This window comes from Ptychodera flava, chromosome 20, assembly GCF_041260155.1.
Source record: "Ptychodera flava strain L36383 chromosome 20, AS_Pfla_20210202, whole genome shotgun sequence".
In the NCBI taxonomy this organism is placed as follows: domain Eukaryota; kingdom Metazoa; phylum Hemichordata; class Enteropneusta; family Ptychoderidae; genus Ptychodera; species Ptychodera flava.
In genome coordinates, this window is record NC_091947.1 from 33809989 (window position 1) to 33835576 (window position 25588).

The 25588-nt window shown below is 37.5% G+C and overlaps 1 protein-coding gene across 4 annotated transcripts in view; it reads left to right on the top strand.

Annotated features, from left to right (window-relative positions):
• Nucleotides 1-25588, top strand: part of LOC139120750 (ETS homologous factor-like) — a 39525-nt gene that overhangs the window by 8205 nt on the left and 5732 nt on the right. For 2 of the 4 annotated variants that reach the window (XM_070685301.1, XM_070685303.1), the window contains exon 2: nt 24624-24810. In XM_070685301.1, coding sequence (XP_070541402.1) covers nt 24658-24810 — 153 coding nt within the window. In that variant the 5' untranslated portion in view covers nt 24624-24657. Of the gene's footprint in view, nt 1-24257; nt 24402-24623; nt 24811-25588 lie in introns of those variants that run through there. The other 2 variants (XM_070685300.1, XM_070685302.1) reach the window with 2 other exon arrangements.

The following is a 25588-nucleotide window of genomic DNA, read 5'->3' on the forward strand; positions in this document are numbered from 1 at the left end:
AATTGAACAATTGGCATTGTGCGTAAGAACGTTGGCTTAACTTTCCCGTCTCAGATACGGTACATGTCAACCGACGTGCTACCGCCGCCGCGCCCGTTGAGTTCCGAACTTTAACATAGATGCCCTTTTTAATGTGTAATATCGGGGGCGCTGTTTCCGTATAAAAAAGACAAAACGTTCTGTCATGATCTGTGTCTGCTGCGAAACCTCATTATTTGATGTTTCATGGGCGATTTTCTGATTTCTAAACCTAAAGCAAAACTTAGCCTAAGCTGTGAGTAATGAAAACCTCGCATATTTCCAAGTTTATAATTTTAAACGTTTAACTTCCTCTTTCAGGTGATTACATTTCGTTGCCAACAAGATGAGGTAGCGAGGCCGATAGCTTTCAGTAGACAGTAGTTTCAATCTCCAACAGCTGAGAAGTAAAATCTCGTCACACAAGCCCTATAGAATTTCTAAAATTTAATAATTTATGATTCGACTTGAATCGAAAAACACGAATAATTTGTTTCTGCTCGTTTAAAATGGGAGTGTTCCATTATGACATCATTATTAGTACAATGTCTTGTGCTGTCGGCACTTTGAGACCAACTCAGAACACTTAATAATTATCTGCACTGACCATGAATAGTTTCACTGTTAGACAAAATTTGCATTTTTAAACACATGGGAGTAATATTTGATTCTGAGAAGTTATATATGTACAGAAAGTTTCAAAAAGTTTTTAAACGTTTGTATTGCTGCGAATTCATTGTTTACGGTATGATCTGCATCACAGAATATCTCTGGCACTAATAAGTCACCGACATTGTTTTGTACACGTACATAATTTATTGAAAATCTTTCTCTCCGTTCCCCTGTGTGTTCTTTATGTACAGATATTTTAGTGATTTTATTGGTAAAGGAAAAGAAGGCTCATCATAAAACTGACCAGTCTTGGAATCCACCGCGTCTGGACAATTAAAGCAAAGAGTATTCTGACCACTGCACTGATATTCCAACTGACATACCTTTTTATTAAAAAAATTATGAATTTACATTTTTTTCGAGAAAGTAACATCACAAAATGATATCTTGTGTATTTCTCACTCATCACATTCAACTGTTAATAATAATAGGCAATAAAAGACAAGTTTATTGCTTGATATTCTTACATGTATTTATCTATCCAATATATTTATGGGCACCCGTTGCATGTATTAGATACCAACAGTATAACCATTCATTAACAAAACGTGGACTTCTAAACAAACGACAAGTCCTTATTTAACATGTCTTTGCAAGTGTGGCAAAGTTTAGAGCAAGGAAATCCCCTACAGACCTCCAAAGGCATAACATGTAACTCTTCCATTTAGACTATTCTCACTGCGGTGAATAAAATCGAAGAATTATAACATGATGAGAAACACTTGTGTTTCCTCATAATAATTTTGTAAACAGAGTCAATGCTTTTTAAATGTGTTGATTGTTTTGAAAGTCAAATTATCCCTTTTCCTTCTGTGTTGTGTGAAAAATAACCTTCATGCAGTTGTCCAATATGAGATGACCCCTCCCCCGCATTGTACCGGCCAACACCAGCCCGTAATAACTTTACGCGTCCATTATATGCAGTACGAGCTAAACATTTGTTGGGTTACGTTGCATTAACATACATCGTCATTTCAGACACTGCCCAAAATGACGAAAAGTGGTAAAATTTATCATTTGCTAGTTACATTCTGATGTCATTTAGTTGTTATCGGAAAAGGATTCACTATTTTTCCGTGAAGGACAAAGTGGTATAAATGTTGCAAAAATTGTTTTCTATAAGGCCTATGCAGGGGCAACGGGACAAGCAAGGCAGATATTTCATTTGAATACTATTCAACAAGTGACTTACTTTTATCAGATTATCGAGCATGCTTTAAATAGGCAACAAAATGAACTTCTCACTTCGCTAACTAAATGAATATGTATGGAAACGATGACACGTTGGTATTTCAGGTGGCGCTGCAGGTTGCCAACATATTTTCAAAAAGCAGAAAATCTAAAGTTTACTATGGTGGCAATAGTTTACTCGAAGGATGAAGGGGTGTATATTTGAGTAAAATCCTCAATTTTGGTATTTAAGTCAAATACTTGATACTGTTTTGTTTTTGTTTTGTGAAATGTAATATTTCACGGCTACTAGCCGTGGTGAATATAGGAACGTAACACTGTGAATTACACGTGCATATTAACATCTTGTGATCAAACATGCAAGAAACGCCGCATTTTGTTACAAAACGAACTTGATTTGAACAAAACCATTATGCAGGCATACTTCAATGATATGGAGTGTCATAGCTGCTGCGAGAAAATGTCATTTCGATACATTTAATTAATACTATAGCGGCGCCATTTTTGGCGACATTTGTGTCGAACCGTCATTGCCACGTAAAGTGTGTCTTTTTCAACGAGAATTTCTAACAAAATCAATAATGAATTCAAATTCTTACGATTGAAACTCTGGGCGACTGCTGTTCAGAGTTGTATTTAGGGAGCATTCGTTATTTACGGGGAGGGGGGTTGGTGGAAATCAGGGGGGGGTTGACTTTTACAAAACCGCTTTTTAGGGGGGGTCAAATTTTACAATCAATGATTGAAGAGGGGGGGGGGTCAAATTTTACAAAGGTTTGTATTGATTATGGAGAACAAAATTGACTTTGGAATATCACCGAAATGTTGCTTGTGTAACCGATGTTTCGAGACGGCAGAATAATAACCGACCGAAGCTCAGCCAAATTTATTTCTCTAGCAGGGCCAACAAGTCCGAGACTGGCGTTAACCTCTCTAGAGCAGCAACAAGCACGTAGTCCTGAGTACAGGTCTGTGTGTTCCTGGCGTATACGGCCTCCACCACAGCCCTGCAACGGTCTGTAGAGATAACTGGGGTCTCTGCAGCGAGATTCAAAAGGGGATCTCCATGGGTAAACAACTTGTAGAGTATGTTATGTTTCAGAAAATGAGTGATTTTGGACGTTAGGAGAAGTCAATCGCATCTTTTCTGGGATTGTTTAGGAGGTAAGGGTAGGCAGGGAAAGGATTTTGCCCCAATAGAGCAAAATTTCGGCCAAAAAGACCCTTTAGTCTTCATTGCGGTCCAGATCCAGGCCGCAGAGACCTCAAGTCTGTTCAAAGACCATTGCAGGGCTTTGGTAGAGGCCATATAATGCTGGGAACACACGTGCACACACCTGTACGCAGGGCTACACAGCATGGGGCATGAATGAGGAACCAACACACAGTCATAATGTAACAAACAACTTCTGTATATTACTATATTGTGTCAAATATCGGGGTCTACATATAAAATAGTAAAACCGTACTTCAAAACTATAAATATTACTCCATGGTAACAGTAACCGTACTGATCGACCTCCCGACGGCAGGAGTCACACTTTCAGAACAAAACTCTGTTCAAACCCTTTCTAAATGCTTAACAATTAAATTTCTATGGAAAACTTAACGTTACCGCAGAGGTACCTCAGACTTGACCACGCGGCTGGGAAACACAAATAGTTCACACGCGACTTTAACTAATGTTCGATGATGAGCACAATTGTAAGTCCCGTGTAATGTCTGCACATGAAAGTCGGCGACAACACACGCAATTCACTGCTAAGCAGCGTCCAGTTCAGCTACCACGGGAGCAGCCATCTTAGAAGTTAGATCTTTGTTTACACTTCCGGTCGGGACATGCCGAACTAATCTGAAGTCTTCCTCTGCTAACTCCGCGCATCGACAAAAGTTCAGTGGAACGATCATAAATAATGTTATCATGACAATCTCAGACATCTGACTGAACTCATAAACGGAATAAAGTTCACGGTTAACACACAATTTGCTGCAGAAAGATCAGCTTTCAACTTGTGGTGATATTATCATCTTAGCGTGCAGTGCGTATATTGCAAATATACGGCACGGCTTTCACTTGTGTGAGCAATGTTCGTTCCATCGACTAAAGTAGAGGATGGCGTAGGGTTTAAATAAACAGTCCGATCCGCATAAAATTCGATCTCTGCCACTCACCGGTTTCTTTACATATCTGCTGACTTGAGTAAGACTCAAAATAGAGAAATATCTGACTAAAAAAGCACACGCTGACACTCAAACATTCCAGTGCCAGTGCAGCATGCAACGTAAAACACTCTGGAAAGTTCCCGTCTTGGACTCCCTAGGTATACAGTGATAACACACAAGAACTCCCAGGCAAAATAGAAAATACACAGGTCCTCCATACATAATCTATGAGAAGCTATGAATAATTTCTTTTAAATACAAAACTAGCTAAATCTGTGTATTTATAGACTCTTGATTATTGATATTAATGTACTTGATAAGACTAGGGTAGTTACCAGTGCATATGTGGGCAAGAAATTTGATTTTGGAATTTCACCGAATTGTTAATTCACTATCTTGTCAGAGGAAACTATGAATATTTTTTTTCCAATATAAAACTAGTTAAATCTGTGTATTTATGTACGCTTGATTATTGATATCAATTTACTTGATTAGACTAGGGTGGTAACAAGTGGATGTTTGTGCAAGAAATTTGATTTTGGAATGTCACCGAAATGTTGATTCACTATCTTGTCTATATGGAAACTATGAATAATTTTTTTCCAATATAAAACTAGGCAAATCTGTATATTTATCAACTCTTGATTATTGATATTAGTGTACTTGATTAGACTAGAGCGATTACAAGTTCATGTGTGTGCAAAAAATTTGATTTTGGCATTTCACCAAAAATGTTGATTCTCTAGTATGTGAGGAAACTTTTTCAGCCCGGGGCCACAGGGTGCAAAGGGTTAATGAATCAAATCTGATGAAATTTTTTTTTTCATGGGGGGGGGGGGGGGGTCACATTTTACAATTGATGAATTGAGGGGGGTCAAATTTTAGAAATTTGATTTGGAGGGGGGGTCGCTTTTTACGTTTCATTTGTCGCTCAAATTCCACCAACCCCCCCTCCCCGTAAATAACGAATGCTCCCTTATGTAAACTGACTTCATTAAAAGCCCAGTTGCTGTAACTTTTGACATGTTTTTTTTTTTCATTTTACTCGCCCATACATCAACAAACTAAGATTTCTTGGTATGCTCCAGACAGCAAGTTGAGGCACCCAGTATTTTGCTTATCAATGCTGCATGTATGTCACGTACTTTGATAACTGAAAATCGAATGTACGATCCGGACAGAATAAAGTTATCAACGATATCAATGCGTGTAACACCTATAAAGCCCGTGTTGATAACCTAAATCGTAGGTATTTCAGAAAATGTTGTAGTTAGTAGACAAGAAATTGTTGATATAATACAGCAAAGTCTGATTTCAACGACCAGTCAGACCCAGACTTGTTTTATTTCACTAAACTGGTATTCTGACATATATGACTGTTCAATTGCAGATCCAAACAGGCTAGTAATAATTTTTGGCTACAGTCATAGTGTAGTTATCGTCCATTTTTATGAGAGTAAGAATTCGAGGTAGATCTAAGTATTATCATACGTTTGTAATTGTTCTGTGAAGATGTTTCAAAAGATGCTGCTTTAATTGCATAAAATTCAGGGAGACAGCATCAGAACTCTTGACAATAAACATCAGTTGGTGATAGTAAAATAGTTAAGTCCACAGCCTTCTGAAGAATTGCGTTACCTCACCAGTCTGCTCTCTGTAATTCTTGAGATGGTCATCCCACCATACTGGTTTCACTCACTCACATATCCTACCTGATGTATTCAGCAACAACTTTGCATTATTTTTATGACACTAGATATCAGTGACTAATATACACAACACTGAAACAATATCAGATAAGTAGTTAGAAATTCAACACGCAAACATATAACTAAGAAATTCTATTAAGGGAAATACACCTTGTCTGAATGTCCACTAACGTTGTGCAAAAAGAGCAGTAACTCAGTTTTGCTACCAATTGCAGAAACGTGATAACAATTAACATTAGATCGAAAACGACAGTAACTTTGATAAAATATGCCCCAAGCTAAAGAGACAGTAGCTTCTACTTGTTATGATTTTTGCTGCTACTTTGTGTACGACAGTTGCTACTTCTTGTTCTTCTCCAAAAAGCATTGTTCAAACACCAACTATTTAGCTTGTCAACAAACCGTCCATACGTGTAAAATGCATTATTATTGTGTCGTACATTTGAATATTAGTCCGCACAAGAATTCACTTGTCATCAATAACAATGTAGTCCACACATGTAGACTGTCATACAATTAATATTGCTTGTTCAACACTGTACACCATTTTGGAAAGCAAAACGATTTCAACAATACTTTCGATGACTACCTTCAATGAACACAACTGTAACATGTTTGCAAAAGTCTCTCGCAACTCTGCATTCCACCACAAACCAAGGGAGACAAGTTTAAATGAGATAATTGGCAATCATGCCAAATTACGCCCACACGGAGTGAAGAAATCAATATGCCGATTAACAAATGTAGAATAAGTATTTCTATTTTGCACAATTAGCATGTTTCACAACAGGTTTGCTCAAGATCTACAGTTGAGTCTGCAGTTTACTGCTGTTCAGCTTAGCTGGACTATATAGTTCACTTTGTCGAACAAATAAAAAATATATGCCCTGCAAGCTACTGCCTGGTGGCCACCAATTGTACCAGTAAATTAGATGAATCAGATTAAAGGCAGAACCATTGTAATTTGGACGCATGATTTGCAAAACAAACTAATAAAATAATAATTGTATAAGTGTCAAGTGATTGTTATCTTGAAGAAACACTGTTGAATTGTTTAAAGGCCTGTGTCGGCGTCAGATTGTCTCGCAGCGAAAGCTACTTATTAGATTAAAATTTAAATGGAAAACAAAGGCTATGACACTCCATAATCCTCCTGTAGACTAAAACAAACTTGATCTCGGGGATCAAGTCCCTGGCCTTTAAAATAGGGTTTCCAGTGAGATACTGGACTTGCACCAAATATGAAGTCATTCGATATCGTAATCACTTTTGTCAAGACCAAAACAATGGTGTTTCTTTTCGGTCACTTCGATTGTAGCTGATAAAATAGATGTCTACAGTCAACAACAGATATGGTACACGGGCAAAACAATTTGAGAAGCGACATAATAAGTCATATAATATAGATAACAAAAGAGGTCATTATGACGTAAAATGTCGGAGTGTTGATCGTTTTGATAATTAACAACAATGAAAAAATGAACTCTGTCAATACTTAACTTGGCGCAGGGCCTGTGCTGCAATGAAGGTAACAAAATATATCTGCTTATCCTACTAGTCTTGTCTAAGCTCCGGAATTCATCGTTGTGAACACTTACAGGTGCATGATTGTACGGTAGGATTTTTCAACTTATTTTCTTGTTTTCCATGGATAGAAGTCTACGTAATATTCAGGGATTCCAACACAAAACAACACACCAATGTCAACAATATATACAGTTCAGGCAACCAGCACACAGACAATGGAGTCACACTTCGCTTTGCACTGTTTATACCCCTACAGTTCCATTTTCTGTGTATCGGTATACATGTCTGCCATGTCCATCTAAAATGCCAGTTTATTTTTAGCGTGGTCATAACCTGTCATGACCCGTGTCAAGCAAACAAAGGGCGGCCATATTGCTTTAGCTTGATTTTATAGTTCTGTTGCACACGAAATAAAACGCCTGTATAACAACATGATTAAAAGATGAGTTTGCAAAGATGACGATATGAAGATTGACTTTGGCAAACTGACCAGCTTAATTCTTTCTCCCCTTGTCTCTGAAATCTTCAATGTATTATTCCAAGTTACTTCACAAGTGAGTGGTTTGACAATTCTAAATGTTTCGGTTTCTTCACAGATAATGAGGTGCTGCGATTCATACTGTCAATGTTATGGTTTTCTTTGTCGTTGTTTACGTTGTTACTTCCAATTTCGTTTCTTTGTCGTTGTTTACGTTGTTACTTCCAATTTCGATTCATTTTGTCGTGTCCGGAGAGAATTTGGAACGCTATGCACAATTCTTTGTAAATTGTAATTTGATTGCAATCATCACGCTTTGAATAGGTTCTGATAGCGTCTCCGACAAACCGTGCCAAAAACAAAAAAACCCCCAAAACCACTTGATTTTGTTACTGACTTTACTGTCGTAAGAGAACACTTACCTCATGCATTTTGTCATATGCTATTGTGATAGTCATAGTTATTGAAAGCTAGAGTAAGAAGATATTAGTTTAATGACGTCTACAATTTTCACATCGTATTTTCATCCTATTTACGAGTAATGAAGAATTGACCAGCCTCATTGCTTTGGACTGCCGTTGTCCTTTGCTGGTATTTGCTAGCCCCGTAAAACTGTCCTGAAGATAAACGAGCAAGCACAATTTGGTTTTTATGACATGAAATAACACTGATCATTGAGTTCTCCTGCTGAAGAGATTTCTTCCGCTCGTTTGCCCACAGAGACATTGGCCGTACCTGTTCCGTCGGGTTGCCCTAATAACAGATTGTTAAGTCCCACAGCTGCGTCCATCCGATGCGGTAAAACAGAGCTCTCCGACGGAAGAATGTGTTATTTGAGTCGTTCTTGAGTACGCGTGTGATTGTTTCGCAAATTATTGTTGTTGTCTTCACGTTGAATGGGCCCACTACGTTGCTGTTGTCCTACAATCATGGCAATAAATTAGTGTCCGTAGTGTTATCCTGACTTTAAATTGAGATATTATTCATCCCGAGGATGCATGTAATGGCGATTAGTCATGGTTTTTGAGTAGAAGAAAAAGAAAACACATCAGCCAAATGATCTGCTTTTTATGAGTGGCGAAAACGAGACCATCAATGAGAGTAGTGTGTAAATGGCAATCCTCAAATCGAAGGCTCATTTTCCGGACTAGCTTTGTAGTTCAAATTGCCTTTATACTCAAGAAAACAAACCACCGTTTCGTTATCTTTTATTCCATCTACTTTGTCGCGTCAGGTCAGTGTGATTGTCGTTTGATATTCAAAAGGAAGATATTAATACCAAATGCAAAATCAGACGGAATAGCACACTGCTGGGTTTCTAGAGGTGGACTGATGCTAGCCTAGCGATTGTAAACTGCCAGTGTCATGTTGACGGTGAGGTCATGTAGTAATAGAACGTCAATAAGACACCAAATTCTATTGGTTGGGGTGGTCAGGTGTTGTCTTTTAGGTGGAAGCGTACCCTACGAACCAATAGCACCATGTCCACGCAAAATCCAAAGTTATAAGTCAATTGGTTTCCTGTTTTTCATGCATTTTACATACGTTGGTCAGAAATGAAAATGTTGAGATACCATTTCAAATGAACCAATCTGAAAGTTAATAAGTATATTGGCTCCAAGGTAATTTGCGTCATAATTTGCAGGGCTAAACCAAATGCTTAACCATTTGTAAGGAGAAACCAAAGGGTTAACCTCTGTCGTGATTTACGAGGACAAAGCGAATAAAATAATATCATTTCACTTGCAATATACATAGATAGAAATGCACAGTATGGATAAACAAATGAAATAAATATATGGAGCTTAAAGCGCACAACAAGATGTAGTGATGCTAAACAGATCCACCCAAGTGGGCATTTACATTTCACCATTGCAACTTCAACGCTTCAATGTAAGACCTTATCACAGAGTAACCTTTAACCCTGAGTCACATCATATCACCGATAATGAGAATACTTTAGAAAGTTTCCATGGAGATATGTCATGTCTATCGGCCAGTCAAACGCCCCTCCCAGAAGTTGACTTTGGACAGAAAAATGGACAGAGAAAAAATGGCGGATTACTTCGCCATAAAGTCAGTTGCAGGCAGAATTTTCGGTAGTTTCAAAAGTTTCTACTCTTGAAGAATTAGGGACGAATGTCGACACACTACGTAGAGTAAATGAGTATACGCTTTCATGTACTTGCAGCTATAGGTTGGACAATTAACGGTATTAAAAACATCTGATTTAGGAGTGTGAATAGATATTGTCCATATACCTGGGCAGGCAGTTTCTTCTATAACTATAGAAAACCTGTGGTTTGACATGATGGCGTATGCATTTTCAAACACATGGCAACTGCCAGAAGGAGCTCTTACAGATTCCTATCGGAGCTTAAAATTGATTGAATTAGAATAGATTGGCGATGAACGCATCCATGAAATCGATGTCACTGACCATAATTGTCTGCTCAGAACAAGCAAAGAATACAATATAAATCATACTTATACACCGCCCACAGTGTAAAAATTAAAATGAACACTTTAACATCTGTTATCTCTTTTAAAGAGATTGGCGCAAATTTGCAAGAATAGTCCTTGTATGGAAGTCTTTATTGAAAATCAAATACTTTTGTCACACTATTTCAAATCAACATAGACTTCTATTACTTCAGACAATTAGTTTACAGACGATCTCGTCATAAAGATATCTGAATGGTGATCAAACATTCGACTTTACTTTCAGACGTTGGACTTCGTTCAACTTTTAAAAAGACCACCCAACTCTTCTCACTTCGATGTTGCAGTGTCCCGTTGTTGTCCTTCAAAGAAACTGCTCGGCCTTGTTGAAGTTGCCCCTCAAAAGAATCCACTAGTTCCCGTTGAAGTATCTTGTCGGGGGAATCCAAATTCCCGCTCTGTTGTCTCTCGGCGTGATGTTGCCTAGCGCCATCGCATTCTTCTGCAGATGGCTTTGCCACCCAGGTAGAACTTCTCGCTGTGAACTAATATAGCTACCTTCTGCTGGTGGGAAAAATCAATGAATCCAACATTTTTTGCAAACTAAGAGTGGTATGCTTAATTGAATCCGTGCATTTGATCTTACAACGTTGTACACTACCATCCAACATGACTAGATTACCATTCTGGCGAAGCAAGCCTTTTTTCACAGAAAAGGAAGTCGTTATGAATTCAGTTCCATCGAGATATTTAAATAATTGTTGACTCAGTTTCAGCTGTCTTTGTAAAGGATGATCCTGCTTCATTGCTTTCATAGTACATGCCGGGAGTACATGCCGTGGCGTTGACTTGTCCGTTGTCTCTGTCCTAACGGAAAACCCCCCACGTCAGTTGAGTTGCTCTCTGGATAAATTGCCAAGCCCGTTACGATCATATAATTGTGACATGGGTGACTGTAGAAAACCCCGGTAGTCACTTGGCGTTTACATGTGTCTGTCATTTTGCCTATATAAGATTTCATTTTGTATCTTGCTCGGGCGAACGCGGTCGATAACCGGCTCGCAATGCAACTAAGAAGGTTCGCGATCATATCAACACGACATAGTTTGCTGAAGTTTCTTTCTGCAATTTGCTCGATTAAGATATTAATAAGCTCACAGATTTAGCGCAAGCAAGCTTGTAGGCTACTTATGGAGTCCATTAACTTCGCCATATTTCCCAGTAACTCCTTATAAGGGTATTTTTCTTTGGATCAAACTTTTAGAAATGGCGTTACTTTGAAATGGTACTGAATTAAATACAATACATTCTTAGGTCGAGTAAGCGTAATTTAACTGTGCAATAAAATGAGATACATTCACAAATCGAGAAAGCGTAAATTAACCGTGTAGCTTTTCATCACCGTTCAACTGTCATGTTTATGTTTTTATATTACTCTGAAATCAGCAATTGTTATCATGTTCACTTTTCAAGAAATTATGATCCTGTGTCAGCTGTGGTGAACAAACATTATATGAAAATTTGTGACTTAGAATGGACAAGATACGTCCCATCAATTGTTAACCAAGGATCGAACAGCGCACAAACGTACATTACACGGCAGCGCTATTTACAGTCACGCCCTTATTCAAGACTTAAGAAGTCCCCAAAGATGTTTCCAAATTTACCGAAGCTTACATGTAAATGTAATTACAAAGAATCTTTGCAGTCTTCTATCGCTGAATGATCGTTGAAACCAATGTGCCTGAATGACAATCTAACAACGGCAACGATACATGTCATCCTTCATAGTGCGATGGACTTGGTATCAACATTTCTCAAGGCGTCGAAGGGCTTGTCCAAAAAGCGCGAAATTTATGATAACATTCCCGATGCATACGTAACCAGTATGATCCAACTCTTTCAATTTATTCCACTAAGTCATACAGAGATCTTGCTTAAAAGATGACTAACCTAAACATAAAATCCTGTCTCTACTCAAAGATGTCAGTTTAGTCAAAAATGACATCGTCGGTAAATGCCGACAAATAAAGCTTTCAGTTTGCCCGATCGTCGGTTCAAGATTCAAGAGAAAAACAACTGTTTTGTGCTATTGTTCTACAACAGTACTGTTTGAAACTTGATAGCAATGCAGGGACAATATTGCTATATTTATATCGGCTTTAGAAGGGCGTAAAGTGATATTTCAAGACTCCCGGGGATAGCGGAGACATCCACGCAGTCAATCATACTCATTCACATGAAGTGAAGTATGGATATATAGTTTTGTTTGGCTTGCTCATAGCAACGATGCCACCAAAACACAAACAGCGGACACTCAACAGAGAATTGGCAGATTGATGTTTCTATGGTTGGAAGGGGGATCAGTTATCAGTCAGTGGTGCAGTGCTTTTTTCGGCTGTAATCCCTAATTCCATAATTTCATCCAAGGACGATGGGATCAGAACATAGACGTGCCCGGAAGTAACACATGGAAACTCTTTGTGAAAACGTTTCGGTGTACAAAAATATTCTTTGAAATTTACCCATACTTTATCAGTAGACCTAAGATTATTTACCATGGAAATAATAATAACGTGGCGGACTCTACGCCTGGAATCCCCTGTTGGTATAAAAATTCCCTCAGAACGTTCTGTTTACTTTTCATACATGTCTTCAGAAAAGGATTGAGCAAATATGTTCCATTGTTATTTCAAATCTTCCTTTACAGCAGTGTTGTCACTGGTCTTAACTTCTACGTATACACCAACATTGGTGCCTTTTTTGTCAAAACTTTAACTTCTATAAGGTACTGGAGAAATCAACTCATGCCAATAATCTGGTTTCATCTGGGTTCATGAACCTAGCTTCACTTTTAAATCAAAAATACTGTGTGACATATGACAAGTTCAGTCAATATTCTAAATGACCTCATTTGTATTTCTTACTGCTTTACAAGTTCATTAGAGCCTTGTCTTATTGCCGAGTCGAGTCTCCCGTCTTTTTTGACATCATGGGATATTACCAACACATTTCTGACTTTGTGAATATGCCCCTGTCTGTTGGTTGTCCAATTCTTGAGAAAACTGGTAAACCATTTAACTAGCTGTCGAGCAGATTCCCGAAAACATTGAGATAACACAGAAAAGAACTTGAAAATGCAGCAAATATTAAACGCTGTTCTCAAAATGTAAACTAAAACCGGACGAAAATGAAATAATATTCATCCGAACAAGGGAAGACAAATTTTCCCGAATCACGTGATATTTTGTACCTTTTTGAAATTATGATAACTTTCTGTCGCAGCGAACTATATCAGAAGACTGCTTTACCCGTCGCCCTCTAATCTTTGGATAAAAGAGTTCAACAAATGAAAATTATATCCACGAGATAGAATGTAGATCGTCAGCTTAGTCAGTAAATAACGGACAGAAGAGGAAAGTTAAAGATAAATATTTGTCAATAGACACATACTCACAGTTTTGAATTTGAGTGTAGTAAATTTTAAATGACGCTTCTAAGCCAGAGATTAAAGAACAAGAAAAATTCCAGCACGAATTTAACGTATTTATTTACAAAGTATTAGCTCATCTTTGTTGGATTCTTAACAGTAATAAGAATCACTATGAACAGCGTTTCATAGTTTACCACAATTTATCCGTTACCAAATCTGGTCTAGTGTGCTATTGTGACAAAGTTCCGCTACCAAATCTGGTCTAGTGTGCCATTGTGACAAAGTTTATGAAACTGGCAGGAAAAATGAAATGTAAATATTGAAGAATTCAAATGAATTCCAACATGTTTTGCAAACTAAGAGTGGTATGTTTAGTTTAATCCGTGCATATGATTTTACAAGGTTGTACACTACCATCCCACATGACTAACTTAAAACTAGACTGTAAGTTCTAGCGAGGCAAGCTTTCTTTCACGGAAAAGGAAGTCGTTGTTATGAATTGAATTCCATCGAGATATTTAAGTAACAACGACGATGCCAAAAAAAAAACACTAATGTGATGGCGATCAAGACTTAATTTCCTAAATGAAAAAGTATTTATCAACTTTGCCGGAAGGACATTCAGGTAAACTATATATAGGATTTCCAATGTATAAAACTGTTCACCACCTCTTGCAGGATTATTTTGGTATTCGTATGAAGCTAAGTTCATGCAGTCTCTTCACAATTGTAAATGTGAAATGATTACTTAATGTTTTAATAACACTAATAGATGATAGATATTGATGATTTCATAAGTTTGAACAATCCTAGTTCATCTAATTACCTCCACTACATTTAAACATAAAGTGTGTGCTCAGCACTATACCTTAATGTATTAGACAATACAGTGTACAAGCTGCACAACGGAATGCACTATTTGATTTGAAATCATGAACTTTCCCCGCTTGCCCAATAATATACAGTTTAACAACTCCTAGGATAAGCTAGGGCCTGTAACTCATATAGAGCTTGAAACTCATGAGAGGCCTTAAACTTGGAATCTCAGAAAGTAGATTAGTTACGGTGGATTATAAGCGAAGTTCTCTGGTCGTAGATGAGGAAAGTGGTATCGAAATATTATTCGTCTGTTTCTCAGATGATGAGTGGCAGCACGCCTTAATTTATAACAATAATTTGGTATCTTTGCTGAATAACAATAAACTTTGTCATTTTGGGCCAATCTTGACAGATGTAGGATGCTAGTAGGAAATTCTGCATACCTTTACCGCCACTGAGCTGCGGTTCATGATGATCCTATTGTTATTGTCATTTTCTTTTAAATTCTGTTTCTTGGACCTGGTTCATGACCTTGAGTGATGATTGTTGTTGGACATGTTTGGACGTCATCTTGGTAAATGAAAATTTGAAAAGTAACGGATTTAACACAAGACGCTTAAATCCGTCACATGGATATACAGATATAGCTATAAGCTTCAAGTGTTGTACATTGTCTTACACTGTTAGCATGGAAAATAAATTGTGAAGATAGTATAGCAGGTTTTGGTTTTGAAGAGTAGTGATGACGGGAAGATTCTTTACAACAAGAATAACACAGAGAAAGATTACAAAACATGTCTGTAAAAGACAATCTTCAGATGTCGTGCCCGGTATTTATTTCATTAGTTGTTGCTTCCCTTATAAATCAGGGATTCAGAAAGGAAGAGATAAAATCACAACAATGAAGTTTAGAAGGAAAGTTTTCACAGTTGAAAACAGAGACACTAAATACAATTATAAATGTTCAATTTATGAAATATTGCAATAAAATGTAAGAGACAGTAAAAGTTGGGTCAAGAATATCGTTTTTAATGTATGCAACCTCAATTTAAAAGGCTGTCCATTCTGAAGTATGGTTTACTCGTACACGTTTTCTGTGGAACCACCCAGGAAATTCCATAATTGATTATTTTCTTTCGATTAATCTCTACATATAAATTCGGTTCAACATGTTAATAACATTTATTGCATCCTAGTCACACATTTATGTATTTCAATCAAGAACATATTTTAAACAATTTCTCATTTTCTGTAACAAAGAATCGACAGCTGCAATCACTTCCTCTATGTTCCTTCCTTTTTTCATGACTTAATCAATACTACATGACAAAGCTTTAAAGTCTAACAGATCGCCATGAAATTCTTTCATAGATTTTATATAGTTTTCACATTTCACATTCGTTTATTTGTCATTGACATCGTACAGGGTGAATACTTCGTTATAGTGTCTGTCCATGTGATCCTTATCACGAAAGACTTGTTATCTTTCTGTCAGTGAACGAATTCGATATTTATCTCATCAAAATATCATTGGCAGACTTGGAACGTATCCGACACAAGTTTTGAATAACTATCTCTCAATTATGCAATCCTGGCCGGCATTTATTGATTGAAAATGACCATCTTGAGTTTTCATATTACATGATGTCTTAATTATAAAATTTAAGTTTCACGATATTGATTCTGTTCCTCACAGTATTCAAGATACGATCATCACCACATGCTGTACCCCTTGCATGCTCTTTAAGTGTAAATTTGCCCACCAGATCCGTGTATTCTTTCAAGGGTTTGTAAGTCCATTGTATAAATCTTTTTTCGGTGAACTCTGATGCAGAATGCAAAGCATGATTCCACAGCGATATACCATGGGCAACTCTGATTACACGGTATTGCCTCAATAAGTCATCTTTTTTTTTCTAAATTGAGTGTGGTCTGATGGATTTGAATCTATACATAATGAAATGACCTTTGTTGCAAGGTAAAGCGACGTACATTTGGAAAGATTCCAGAGGCAAGTTTGGCAGGTGTTACTGTACAGACGTGTTATATGTAACTCTGACAATATCTGCTGGGTCTGTGCAGTGTGCACAAACAGTGGTGCCTGGATAAAGCTGTACCACTTGTCAACGAGGAGTGTCATCAGTTTGTCACAAAGTCAGTGAATTTGCAAAATTTTAGAGTCTTGTTTGTCGAATCTATGCATTCAAGACCGGTGCGTACAAAAGATCAAACACTTTTTCTGACTTGCTTTCGCTGCTCTGTACATAATCCATGGCGTCATGAACTGTCATAAGTACAAGCTATGGCCTCTGCAATAGGCCTGTGTACACAGCGCTGTGTAATGAGAACCTCAAGCGCTGTGTAAAGAAACGCCTTGACATTAGTTTCTACACAAATCTCCTCACATTGATGTACATACAAAAGTCCTCATAATGGTGTTACATAGAATGTCTTAATGTAAAAATATATTGGAGAATACAGAACAACCTCAGTGCTTTGTTGTAGCACTTTATGGCTCCAGAAGTACCAAACTTTGCATTATGAGGGGCTGCAAAAAAACAGCCCCCCCGACTCATGACGGTTTTATTGTGCTGCTATGTTAACGAGTACAGGAACGCATGCAACAACTGGATACAAGGAGAGGATAGATTTTTTAATGAACATGGACTGGCGCGTCATCAAAATTTGGTGCGTTTGAGAATCGGACAATAAGTGTACATGCATGCCATCACAAGCAAAATCTATGAAATCTCAATCCCGAGGACACAAACGCTGTGAGAACACCACCATTTGTAGTATTTGAAGAACCAATGTAACAGTTTCCTTCGTTGTTGGAACTAACATTATAGGTGTCTTCAAATAGCCATCACTAAAGGTGAACTAAAATATCATGTATTTCCACTTTCATGGCTATGTTCGGATGAATACTGATTTACAATTTGTTCATAGATGTGGCTGTCTTTTGATTAGTTGCCAGACACATTATCATGGGGAAACTTTTTACGTTTCATTTGACTTTAATAAGCTTCTGTATTCAGGTCTGTAATGTCAGTATATAGTATAATAGTTTCTTGGACATGGCGGTGACTATGGCCTGTTATGATGCATACGTTTGACAGAGACTGAAACGCTATGTATGGAGTAAAAACCAATGTAGTAGTTGACGGTTTAGTTGTCTCCTGAACCAAGCTCATTGAAGGGTTAGCGATAATCATTGGCTATGCAGTGGACACTTGAAATACTTTGTGAGCAGAAAAAAGAAGGTGTTCACTTCAATCCCATTCAGAGGCACCCACCTATAGTTTGCCATGTATTTTAATTTCCACAGTAAAAAAAATTCCGAACTTTTGAAAATGCCAGCTTTTTCTGAATGTATTAAGATCCTTAATGTATTATGAAATCTTCACTTCACCGCGGAAACTACATTTTTCTGTCCGTTCTTTCTTGAGTAACGGCTAATTCCGGCTAGATTTTCGTGATACGCTGAGTTGAATCTATATCGTGATTTAGTATTTGCAAGTTTTGTATGTTAGGATTCTGGATGGATTATGATTAATCTAAAAAATGTGTATTGGCTGTAAAAAATCTACTCCTAACGTAAGTTATGTCAAATTCTAGTTTGATATAGTTGTTTATGCTACGAGCACGCCACATTTTAATTTTCAGTGTCATCCATGCTTACATGTGTAGGTCACAACAATGATAAAATATAAGTAAAAACAGTTCATGGAGTCCTGCCCATTCTATAGTGTCTAGAAATGTTATTTGTATCAGACAATGTTTCTGTTATCGAATTGCCGTTTAGCGTTGTAATTTGTCTCAGTACTGGCTTCATGTCGTAGACATGTGAGAAATACCGTACGAATGTCTCCTGAGATATGTATAGATTCCCGCTAATTACAGAGTGCTGGCTTTATAGTAATTACTGATTTTGAACACAAAATACAGAGGAAAACTTATCTGAAATTTCGCAGATACACACCCAGCCATCGATAACATGTGTTCGCCCGTCTTTCGTTAAAATGCATTGACACAAAATCCCTTGCACGTTCTACAACGTTTCAGCTTTTTTGCTCCCATAGCCATATGTATATATGGCAATGGAAGCTATTCTTATAGGCTAGGAAAATGTCTGTATGTATGTATGTCTGTATGTCTGTATGTCTGTACGTCTGTATGTCTGTATGTCTGTATGTCTGTATGTCTGTATGTCTGTCCGTCAACATCAAAACTCCAAAACCGCTGTACATTTCATCTTGATATTTGGTGTGTACATGGATGATGGGCTGTAGATGAGATTTTGTTCAAATGAAGTTGTCATTGCCAAAAATATGCAAATTAAGTGAAAAAATGTAAAAACAGTCAAAATTGAAAAAACTCAATAACCACTGAGCAGATTACATGAAAAATTAGCATGTAAGTACTTGGGCTGACATGAAATGATTGTGCGCATCTTGGGTCAGTATCTTGGACTTGCTATTTTTCATGAATTTTTTTGTAATTTTCTCCCATTTTTGGTCAAAAAATCTCCTGCTCTGAAACCACAAGTCCGATTGATTTGAAACTTGGTATGGAAGTGCATAGGAGTGACCTTTCCCAAATTTGGGCAAATCGTGGTGAAATTTGCATATTTTTAGTTTACACGTCCATAGACTCCCATGTATAAGGCAGATCTCCATAGACTCCCATGTATAAGGCAACGAAAAATAAAAATTTAGTTTCTCATCGTATTCATATTGCAAAAAGGATGCAGTGACACAATTTTTAGTCCCCACGGATGAAGTCCAGTGAGCTTATACATTGGGTCATGTCCGTCTGTTCGTCCATCCGTGAGTCCATCCGTTCACGCAGATATCTCGGATATTTTGACAAAATGTCACGTGACCTTGATGACCTTTGATCTCAAATATACATATTTGTCCATAACTCAGTAACCACAAGTGCTACCACCCTTCATATATGGTATGATGGGACAGCTTATGATGCCACAAATTGTACCTCATTAATTATGCACATATCTAATTTTGAGCGAGCCAATAGAGCTAGAGGTCTGATTTTTGGTATATAGGGATAACTTAGCAAAACAATTTTTTTGACAAAATGTCATGTGACCTCGGTGACCTTTGACCTCAAATATACATATTTGTCCATAACTCAGTAACCACAAGTGCTACAGCCTTCATGTATGGTATGATGGGACACCTTATGACGCCCCATATTGTACCTCATTAATTATGCGCGTATCTAATTTTGAGCGAGCCAATAGAGCTAGAGGTCTGATTTTTGGTATATAGGGATAACTTAGCAAAACAATTTTTTTGACAAAATGTCACGTGACCTCGGTGACCTTTGACCTCAAATGTACATATTTGTCCATAACTCGGTAACCACAAGTGCTACAGCCTTCATGTATGGTATGATGGGACACCTTATGATGCCACATATTGTACCTCATTACTTATGCGCATATCTAATTTTGAGCGAGCCAATAGAGCTAGAGGTCTGATTTTTGGTATATAGGGATAACTTAGCAATACAATTTTTTTGACAAAATGTCACGTGACCTCGGTGACCTTTGACCTCAAATATACATATTTGTCCATAACTCAGTAACCACAAGTGCTACACCCTTCATGTATGGTATGATGGGACAGCTTATGACGCCACATATTGTACCTCATTAATTATGCACATATCTAATTTTGAGCGAGCCAATAGAGCTAGAGGTCTGATTTTGGTATATAGGGATAACTTAGCAAAACAATTTTCTGGACAAAATGTCATGTGACCTCGGTGACCTTTGACCTCAAATATACATATTTTTCCATAACTCGGTAACCACAAGTGCTACACCCTTCATGTTTGGTATGATTGGACACCTTATGATGCCACATATTGTACCTCATTAATTATGCGCATATCTAATTTTGAGCGAGCCAATAGAGCTAGAGGTCTGATTTTTGGTATATAGGGATAACTTAGCAAAACAATTTTTTTGACAAAATGTCACGTGACCTCGGTGACCTTTGACCTCAAATATACATATTTTTCCATAACTCGGTAACCACAAGTGCTACACCCTTCATGTTTGGTATGATTGGACACCTTATGACGCCACATACTGTACCTCAATAATTATGTGCATATCTCATTCTGAGCGAGCCAATAGAGCTGGATGTCTGATTTTTGGTATATAGGGATAACTTAGCAAAACAATTTTTTTGACAAAATGTCACGTGACCTCGGTGACCTTTGACCTCAAATATACATATTTTCCATAACTCGGTAACCACAAGTGCTATACCCTTCATGTTTGGTATGATTGGACACCTTATGACGCCACATACTGTACCTCAATAATTATGTGCATATCTCATTCTGAGCGAGCCAATAGAGCTGGATGTCTGATTTTTGGTATATAGGGATAACTATAGGAGAGAAATTTTTTGACCAAATGTCATGTGATCTCGATGACCTTTTACCTAAAATATATGGTTATGTCAATAAATAAGTAACCACAAGTGCTATGTCCTTTGTATTTAGTAGGATGGGAGACCTTATGACAACACACGCTTTACCTCATTAATTATGTACACATCTAATTCTGGGCAAGCGAATAGAGCAAGAGATCTGATTTTTTGGCATATAGGGATTAATTAGCAATATATTTTTTTTTTTCAAAATGTCATGTGACCTCGATGACCTTTGACCTTGATTATACATATATATGCATATTTCAGTAACCACAAGTTCTATACCCTCCAATTTTGATAGGATATTAGACCTTAAGATGTCACATCTTGTACCTCATTTATAATGCGCATATGTATTTCTTGGCTTGCCAATACTGCTAGAGGTCTGATCTTTTTTCCTGATTTAGAACCATAACTTAGACATGCCTCATGTGTTTCAAATTGGGAACAACGACATAGACCTATGTGCCCATAGATCTCAACATATACACTCCAGTGATACTTCTTAATGACCACATTTTCCTGCCCCATCAAGACTAATACTCCTATTACAAGTGGGGACTATGTCATTGTAAATGACTTGTTGAGTTAATGGTTGTATCACAGTATTCGATATATCTAATTCTGTATTTTTTCCATTTTATATTCTTAATAATTACATTAAACATATTTCACTGTCTCCAGTACATTTCATTTAAGTATTTTCACTTCATGCACTTTATCCCTTTCACACATGTTCAAATATCTGACCAGAGAACAAACACTAAATAGTCCAGGATGGGAGCTACAGTGTCATTGACGCTATTTTTTGTTTTTAATATTTTCAATTTGAGCATATCGCCTTCGTACGATGTCTATGAAATTACGTAGAGGTGGCCAACAAGGCTGTTCGCAAGAAGGTGTTCACTCGTGGTTCAATAACGGCAAGGCGTCTATCTATATTCGTATCCGACCAGGGTGCATGAGATGTTCTTCTCTTGTTCAACGTCCAGCCGTGGAACAGGCTAAGTGGGCGTATGCTAACAACGGTGTTTGCTGGCAGATACCTTAATATGACCGTTATTGGCTTGCTTCAGCTAGCATGCCGAGGGAGAGGGCGATTCTTACAGCTGAGAGAGTATTGGGATTTTATAATGAGGCGAGGGGCAACGAGATTTTTTCTGTTGGGAGGAGTCAAAACAAGTCAGAGGAAATGTTAATCAGCTATGCTAAATGGGAAGGCAGTTGTGAATTCTATTCTGCATACAACACAGTACAAATACTGGGTTACAATCTCGCTATTTCAAACTTTTTTATGTCACAACAAAGTGACTTTTCCTCCACTTGTTTATTTTTTGGAGCTTTTAAAAAATTCGGGGAAACTTTCTAGCTGACAGTCACATAAATATTAGTGCAGCTGCATTACATTGGAATTCTTAGCTTGCTGATACCGAGCTATTGTCAACAAGTTATAAGCTGTAAAGTCCCTGCTGAAACTTATTTCATGGACTTAATATTAAGACTTAATATGTGTTCGTTTCGCTTTAGAAAGAGCGTGATTTGGTAGCTAGTCTGGGGAAATTGAGAAATGAAAGTGCCAGGTACAGAGCTCCGGCCAAATTGTCAAAAGTTATGCAAGTAGGAAAATATCTCATTGTGATTGCATAAAATAACTGTGAAAACTGAACTCGAGTTTCACATACATACCGCCGAGTTGAAGACTTCATTATCTAAATTGCTGTATGCTTAGTCGTTAAAGCAACCCTTTTCACAAATTTGATGATGAATGTCTATGTCTAAACGGAATTCTGGGTTTAAAGTCAATGACACAATTTTTAGAGCAGCAAATTGACTCTTACCCAGAATGTACTGTACACTAAATCAGTGTACAATATCTGAGACAGGTATTAAACTATTATGCGTATATAAGTCGTAGAATATTTCTCAATGCAATTAATTTGGTAAAAGCTGAGAAAACTGGGCAACACCCTATACGTGCTCTGATATATTTCTGATTTCTGGTATAAGTGCATTCTACATGAATAGAGCCACTAACTCTTTTAATTATTTGAACTAACTATTTAGATTAGCATGTAGCATGTTACGCTGTGTAACAAGCCAAATAGCCATCATTGAGAATGAGGATTTAGTAAAGTAAACATATGAGATAAAAGCGTACATACAAGACAGTGAATTTTCCCCTTTATTCATTTGGAAAATATGAAAGTTGGTTTGTTTGATAAGTTGTGTACATGAACAATTGGTCATAGTATTCGATTTTCATATTTACGAAACGAACACACAGTCTTTACGAAACAGTCAGACTATGTCTGTACTACAAGAAACTCCAGGTTTTCATACACTGCTGAACAATACAATCCATCTACTTTAATTTGCGCGTTTCAAGTGAACCAAAGGTGGAAACATTGCAACTTCCCTTAATTGTTTGCATATCAAACCAGAACATAACAACATGTAAATTCAACTTACCAGAGACTACTTGGACACAAGCTATTCACAGTGTATGGCCTTTTATACGTAACGAGGGTCACTTATAGTTCGAGGTAAACGCAACTCACGATAGAGAACGTAGATTTTGGATGAAATTGATATCAAACACTCGTTAGAATTTACATAATGTTAGAAGATAAAAATGGTATGTTCTGTTTCGACTGCAAAAGCAATGCCGAATTTCAAATAACGGCATTGTAAAACGACGACAGACATAACGTGACGGACAAGTACCGGCAGAGTAGATCCGTATTAGCTATTAATTGTGGTAATGTTAGCATTTTCTGCTGACCTTCCCAATATTTAAACTTTCGAAACATTTCTCCTCTGATAACCTCTCTTTCAAAATCCGAATTGTTTCCATACTTTTGAAAAATCAATTCTCGCTGTTCATTTGCTGAAGAGCTATCTCTCCATTCCTCTGAATAATTAATCTATTCTACCCTCCTGCCATACCTTACAACATACTTCGTTTTCCTACCAGAGCAAACTTTTCGTTTGTTCCCCATTCCTGTCCATTGTGGTTGTTCAACATGAGGAGCATATTTTATAGAAAATTGGTTCCTGAAAAATGTCCATGAATATTATCAAAACACACATTATATCACAGGGTTTGAATGGACCATTTCGACAACAACATCAAGTGGGTAGATTTGGCACGTAAACACCTACCCTTTGGTCCTAGGTACACTGGAAATCAAACCATCTCAGGTTAAATGTCATGTAGACCTCAGTTTGACCCCACCTATGACATGCTAACTTCTCCTTGTCAATCAAAGAAGATTAGCAGCATAAAGGGAGGGGGGCTGGCCTTTTTTGCGACAATTTAGTTTCATGTGGCATTGAAAAAAGTTTATTAGAGAGCAGCCAGGTGGAGTAACAGTCAGGCGGGTCAGCTATCTTGCGTGTTGTGTGGTAGCTGTCACCGGGCAGACCCGATGACACCCTAGCTCTGCTGTAATATTGTCCCACGGACAAACTCACAGGTAACACAGGATTGTTGCTTGCCTAGATTTTGCATTGCAATTCAGTATACGATTAACAGGAATGACGAACTTTTTTCAGAATAGTATTCGTTAATCATGGGATGAGTGACCCGACATTGACAGCAAGCTAGTAACACCTTAAACAGGTTAGAATTTATTGCCACTTCAACGTTTAACATTCGAATCAACCTACGATTGGTATATTTGTATTTTCCACCTCAGGATCGAAGAGACGTGATTGAGCTGATTTCCAAAGATGCCTGTAGATGCGTTGGTCTCCTTTGAGTTGCATAACATATTGTCACCGTTGACGCTCCTACAACACGATACGCCATGGTTTGACGAGCTGAGACTTTTGTATGACTGCCAGCAAATGACAAGCATTGACGAAGCAACACGTGATTTTAGTGTGAGTAAAGTATTCCTACTGTTGACGTGGACAATATCTGTAGTTCGATAATTTGGAGTGTTTCGTTTTAGTGTACAGACTACCAATTTGTTATGACAAGTACCCTGTAAAAACAGTATACAGGTGAAATGATCAACATTTGCAAGGTCAATGAAGGTTATCCATGATGCTGTTCGACAAAACGAAAGAAATTGAATGTAACTGTGAGACAGAGAAGAACAATAAGACATTAATTAATGTTGTTCATGTGAACTACCGATAACCTTATACTCTTGTATCAAACTCTGCCCTAACCGTAAAATTTCACGATTCGTTTGAAATCGATTGATGCTATTTTGACTTGAGTATTTGTTACGATTTTTATGGAGTGTTGGCGGTTTCCGAGAAACGTGCAAGAGGAACTGTTATGTGGGAAAAGACTGGTATGTTGCAAAAATCCGAACTAATAGCTTCGCTGTACCCGGCCTGCGCGTTTCACCAAATCAGTTAAAATGTTCACATTGGTTAGTTATTTATATGACTGTCCAGCCCCAATTTAACGTATGTATACAAGTAAAGGATCTCTCAAATAACAATGGATGACAGCGCCACTCACGTCTGGCAACTGGAAGAACACTCCATAGAAGAGAACTCACGCGTACAGTTCCCCAACACATTATTTTAGGGTCTTGTATCTATCAGCTTTTAGAAGTCTATCATTTTTTTATCTTGTCGATTTCTACAAATTTTGTCATAAGGTCTTGAACTGTTTCGTATGTTAACATCAATCTCCTGTTTA